General features: G+C 56.9%; 1 protein-coding gene across 1 annotated transcript; it reads right to left on the bottom strand.

Moving 5' to 3' along the window:
* Nucleotides 1-1,481: 1,481 nt before the first annotated feature.
* On the bottom strand, nucleotides 1,482-5,339 carry EGR1 (early growth response 1). The gene is made up of 2 exons (XM_077911865.1): nucleotides 4,774-5,339; nucleotides 1,482-4,042 (listed from the first exon to the last, which is right to left on the bottom strand). The coding sequence occupies exons 1-2, from the start codon at nucleotides 5,072-5,074 to the stop codon at nucleotides 2,715-2,717; spliced, it is 1,629 nt and encodes a 542-aa protein (XP_077767991.1). The 5' UTR covers nucleotides 5,075-5,339; the 3' UTR covers nucleotides 1,482-2,714.
* Between the last annotated feature and the right edge of the window lie 464 nt (nucleotides 5,340-5,803).

The raw sequence follows: 5,803 nt of genomic DNA, 5'->3' as shown, positions 1-5,803 counted from the left end.
CTTGGGAATTCTGGGACATCAAATCTATTGGACCCAAATGATCACTGGATGGTCATGTCTGACCAATTCCTAAAAGACTCTAATCAAGGCTGAAGGTGGTGCTTATGTTCCATAATCTATCTGTTCACTCTCTCATGCAAAGAGTCACCAACACCCTCCCTGGTTAACATACAAAGCAAGTGAATTGAGTTAACTATTACTCTTCCCTACTCAATTTTCCATCTTTCCTAAGCTCCTGGGTGGGTTCAGCATCCTTCTCCATGCTCTGAGTCCCAAGCTTGTCCACATTATGTAACATAACATCATGTAATAATTTTTGGCTTACATCTCTGTCTTCTTAACCAACAATCTGCATTGTTATGACCAGCTCAAGACCTCTCAAAGAGTACACAGATGCTAAAAAGGCTCACAAGGATTGCTTCAGCCATTAGTGTGCGCCATCAGGGAGCTGGAGCCAGGGAACCTAGTACCTCAGGCCTCCTACACAATGGGGACAGACTTGATCTGTATGAGAACCTTAAATACAAGGCCAGCCTCCTGCCCACTCCGCCCTGTGCTCCTGGAAGCTGCCAAGGATCACAGCTCCAGCTGGCAAGTGGTGAGATTTCTTCCTGGAAGGATTCTTGGCTTGAGAACTGGCCCTCGCCTCTTCTAGGCTTCTTCGATGCCCTCAGGTTTCTGGGGACATGGAGGATGGGAAGGAGAGGCTGAGTCAGCTCCAGTCTTGTTACTACTTCTCAGAGCCTTCGTGCCCACCCTTTACCTCCCCCAAGTGTAGATAGCAAGGATTCCCAAGAACACAGCTTTCCCCAACCCTGGGTAGAGACATGGGGCAGGGCCAGACAAATTATGTGGGGCCAGGAAAATAGCACGGCCTCTGGGCACTCATGTTCCACTTTAATTAACCAGATAAAGTAGGCAGTCCACCAGATTGAGGAAGAGGCCCAGTATCAAGAAGAGATCCACATAGTTCTCAAAGAATTCACTCCAGTGACACACAGCAGCTAGGACTCTGAATGGAATTTCCCTGTCTTGGGGGTGCCTGGCTGGCTCAGTATAGCACAGGACCCTTGATCTCCCCGTTGTAAGTTTGGGTCCCATGTTGAGTGCAGAGATCACTTAAAAAAAAAAAAAAATCTTAAAAAAAAAAAAAGAACTTTCCCTGACTGTAAAAGCCCTTCAAAGCCTTCAATTAAGATGGCAAAATTGGGGGCCCTGGGTGGCACAGTTGGTTAAGCGACAGACTCTTGGTTTCAGCTCAGGTCCTGATCTCCCATCGTCAGATGGAGCCTCAAGCTCACACCCCACCTCCAACTCCCTCATGGAGCTTTCCATGGGTTTCTGTGAGGAGTCTGCCTAAGACTCTTTCCCTGCCCCTCCCCATTGCACTCTAATAAATAAATAAAATCATTTAAAAAAAAAAAAAAAGATGGCAAAAGGGCCCCCGCCCCCAACCCAGGAAACACGCACCCAACCGCAGCTATTTTATTTTCTTTTTAATTTTTCTGAAGGATATACACCACATATCCCATGGGCAATAAAGCGCATTCAATGTGTTTATAAGCCAAACAGTCACTTTGTTTAAGCAAACACAAGTACAAAGTAAAATAAAACCACAAAATAATGAACTGCATGTTCATAACATACAAAAATCGCCGCCTACTCAGTAGGTAACTACAACATTCCAACTCCTGAATATATTTATAAATTTACATTTTCAGTTAAAAAAATAGACTTTTGAGAGTTCAGATTTTGTTTTAAATTTTGTTTTCTTACATTCTGGAGAGCCGAGGCTTAGCTCAGCCCTCTTCCTTATTTTGCTCCCAAAGCCTCCCCCGAATCGTCACTCCCTGCCCCCCTTAAGGCTAGAGGTGAGCACATCCCTCACAATTGCACATGTCAAGCTGTCAGCAAGGCGCATCACACAAAAGGCACCAAGACGTGAAACTTTTTAAACCAAAAGGACGGAAAAAAAGAACACTTTCAAAAAAAAAAGAAGAAAAACCAAACCATATTTTGTCACGTGTGAGAGTACAGTCGGGCACTATTTACAAAAAGTTAACGGAACGTCACTCTGACACATGCTCTGATTAATACCAAGGACTGCTGTTTCAAAAAAAGCTTCAAACTTAATCGTCACAGCATCATCACAAAATAAAGGATCACCGTTGGTTTGCTTGGCTTTTCTTTTTTTTTTTTCCCCCCCCAAAGGACCTAATTCCAAATAATACAATAGAATATGCAAATTATCTTCACATCAAGAGTACCCCAAGAAAAACAAAATCCATGGCACAGACACTGTACAAGGGTGCAGGGCTGGGCTCTGAGGAGCCCAAACCCCATTTTTGCCAACTTGATTTTCTAGCATCGAAGGGAGCAGGGGGGGGTCAGGCATACGATGGAGATGATACTGAAATGATATATCCAAAATCCATGCAAATCAAGTTCTTTGGATAGAGGTGAAGAACTTGGACATGGCTGTTTCAGGCAGCTGAAGTCACAGGCAGTAGGAACTGCAGAGGAAGGGCAAGTGGGCAGAAAGGATCGCAGGCCAACAGACCTTCCACACCAGCCCTGGGGTGGAGTAGAGGGGGAGGATTTGGCTCTGAGAACCTCCATCTCACCTAGAGGAACCCCCTCCTGTGACCATCTCCTCCTCCTGTCTCTTAAGTCTCTTGTGTTTCTTTCTCTTTTCCCTGGTTTCTCCTTTCCCTTCAGCAGATTTCAATTGTCCTGGGAGAAAAGGTGGTTGTCATGTCCGAAAGCCCTGCAGAGGCGCTGAAGGAGTTGGTGACAGCCGAGGAAGGGAAGCTGCTGACTTGGGCCGGGAAAGCAGGGGGGACGGAAGAGTATGTGGTGGCCACTGAGGGTGAGGGGAAGCCACTGTGCACAGGGGATGGGTAGGTTGAGGAACCGGGAGAGGAGTAGGAGGTGGGTACAGGTGACGGATAGGAGGTGGTGGCTGGGGAGGGATAAGAGGTAGTAACCGGGGACGTGTAGGAGGTAGCCACCTGGGACGGGTAGGAAGAGAGGGAGGTGGCAGCTGAGGAGGCCACAACACCTTTGTCTGCTTTTTTGTCCTTTTGCCTTAAGTGGATCTTGGTATGCCTCTTGCGCTCATCGCTCCTGGCAAACTTTCTCCCACAGATGTCGCAGGCGAAGGGCTTCTCGCCCGTGTGGGTGCGGATGTGGGTGGTGAGATGGTCACTGCGGCTGAAGTTGCGCATGCAGATGCGACACTGGAAGGGCTTCTGGCCGGTGTGGATGCGGATGTGGCGCGTGAGCTCGTCGGAGCGGGAGAAGCGACGGTCGCAGGACTCGACCGGGCAGGCGTACGGGCGTTCGTGGGGGGGCGTCTTGCTGGGCCGGTTGGGGTACTTGCGCATGCGGCTGGGTTTGATGAGCTGGGACTGGTAAGTGGTGTTGAGGGTCTTCAAGTCCTGGGAGCCCGACTGCGTGGCAAAGGCCTTGATGGTAGACAACGGAGTGAGCGAAGGCTGCTGGGTACGGCCCTCCAGGCCTTGGAAGGGCTTCTGGTCGGGGGTGCCCAGGCCCAGGTCCCCCTGCTGTTGTGGAAACAGGTAGTCAGGGATCATGGGGACCTGGAAGCCACCCTTGGCCGCAGGGTAGGTGGGAGGCGGGTACTGGAGCGCGGCGCCCGTGGAGCCCGGGAAGGCCTGGCTCTGCGGCTCCGGGAAGATGTCACTGTTAGGCGTGGGGAAGGTCGGCGCGGCCGAGTAAATGGGGCTGCTGTCGTTGGACTGGACGGCACAGCTCAGGGGTGGGCTCTGAGAGGCGGCGGAGGAGGAGGAGGCTGCTGGAGACGGCGCCGAAGACGAGGTGGCCGGTGGGTTGGTCATGCTCACGAGGCCGCTGACCAGGCTGAAGAGGGGCTCTGGCCACAAGGTGTTGCCGCTGTTGGGTGCAGGCTCCAGAGAGAAGCGGCCAGTGTAGGTGATGGGCGGCAGCCGCGTGGTTTGGCTGGGGTAACTGGTCTCCACCAGAACCTTCTCGTTATTCAGAGAGATGTCGGGAAAAGACTCTGATGGGGGGGAGAGAGAGAGGAGGGAGGCCTGGTTACTGGAGAGCAATCACCGGAGGCCGCGGAGGACCCGAGCTGCCAGGCAAGAGGTCAGGCTGGCCACCTGACCCAATAATGGGCTCGCGAGCTGGTTAATAATTGATAGCGGCAGATTGCAGTGTTCCCGGCCCCGCTCCCGCGGCGGAGCCCGTTTCGACAACAGCTGACGCAAACACGGAGAATCCCCCTCCACTGCAGCGCACGGCGCTCCGCAGCGGCGGCTGCGCCACGCAGGGATTCCCGCCAGCGCCCCGACCCCGGGCTGCCAGGACGTCCCCGGCCCGCACCACCGCCCTCCCCCGGGGCAGGCGGCAGGAAACGCCGGCCCGTCTGGAGAAAAGGGGGCGCAGCCCAGCTCTTCAAAACAAGCCCTCCCCCACCTCCACCCACCCACGCAGCCCGAGCTCTCCACCCCAAACAGAAGCCTGCTCGTCTGCGCACCGCTAGGGGCGAGGGGGGTGAGGGCGAGGGCGAGGGCGAGGGCGAGGGCGAGGGCGAGGGCGAGGGCGGACGTCCGCAGGTATCTCGCCAACACATGCCCCCGAGGACGGAAAGGGAAGCCCCGCTTGCACCCCAGAGGTCCGGGAACGCTGCTGCGGTGAAGGGGGGCGCTGCCAGGCGGCGGGGGAAGGACTGACTGGTCGCCGGGCTGGTGGCGAAGGGGCTAATCCTCGGCGTAGGCCACCGCTTACCTGCGGTCAGGTGCTCGTAGGGCTGCTCGCCCGCCTCCCCCTGAGGGTTGAAGGCGCTGCCGCTGCTGCCGCCGCTGCCGCCCCCTCCACCTCCACCGCCCCCGCTGCCGCCGCTGCTGCTACCGCCGCTGCCCTCCGAGGCCCCGGCTGCACCGAGGAACTGGGGAGCCCCGTTGCTCAGCAGCATCATCTCCTCCAGCTTGGGATAGTTGTCCATGGTGGGCGAGTGAGGAAAGGAGCCGAACGGGTCGGAGATCTGCAGCGGAGACATCAGCTGCATCTCGGCCTTGGCCGCGGCCATCCCGGACGGGCGGGCTGGAGAGCTAGTGTTGGGGCGGGTGGGCGCAGCCCGGAGCCGCGGCTGCGGGGGACACACTCTCGGGGGCCTGGCCGGGTCACATGCGGGACGCAGGGCACACTGTGGCCAGGGCAGGTGGGGCCTCCAGGCTCGCCCTCGCCGCCGGCCGGTGCGGACGCGGCGCTGCTACCGGGGCTGGGGCAGGGGCCGGTCCTGCGGCGGCGGAAGCTGGCGGCGGCGGCGGCTGGCGGCGGCGGCTCCCCAAGTTCTGCGCGCTGGGATCTCTCGCGACTCCCCGGATCCGCCTCTATTTGAAGGGTCTGGAGCGCCACGGGTCCGCCTCCGTCGTGACGTACATGGCCATATATGGGAAGCAGGAAGCCCTAATATGGCAAGACCCGCCGGGAGGACCCGGAGTGACGTGAAGCCCCCTACCCGAGATCGGGGAGCACCGCGGTCGCGCACCCCGGCCCCCTCGCCGACTCCTGCACCCTGGGCGCCCCGGCCTCGAGAAAGCCTAGGGCTCGGGCCTCCGCTGCGGGCTCCCCGGCCCGGGCTGCTCCGGAGTTCCCAGCACTGCCCCCGCCTCTTCCCTCCGCCTTCTCCCCTCCTCCCGGAGCCGGAAGCGGCCGGGCCATATCGGGCCGTTCCAAACAAGGCGCTGCCCAAATAAGGGTTGTTCCGGCGGGGGATCCTTCCTGCTCCTTATATGGCGTTTCCGGGTCGTTGCTG

This window comes from Canis aureus, chromosome 10 (assembly GCF_053574225.1).
Source record: "Canis aureus isolate CA01 chromosome 10, VMU_Caureus_v.1.0, whole genome shotgun sequence".
NCBI lineage: Eukaryota > Metazoa > Chordata > Mammalia > Carnivora > Canidae > Canis > Canis aureus.
Note: the sequence above shows the minus strand (reverse complement) of the source record. Positions and strands in the feature narration are given on the sequence as shown.

What these genes read in the sequence shown, in the direction of transcription:
- EGR1 (XM_077911865.1), bottom strand. Translation starts at nt 5,074, where the DNA reads ATGGCCGCGGCCAAGGCCGAGATGCAGCTGATGTCTCCGCTGCAGATC. An exon ending in CTACGAGCACCTGACCGCAG is followed by an intron (nt 4,043 to 4,773) that starts GTAAGCGGTGGC and finishes CCCCCCCATCAG; the next exon opens with AGTCTTTTCCCGACATCTCT.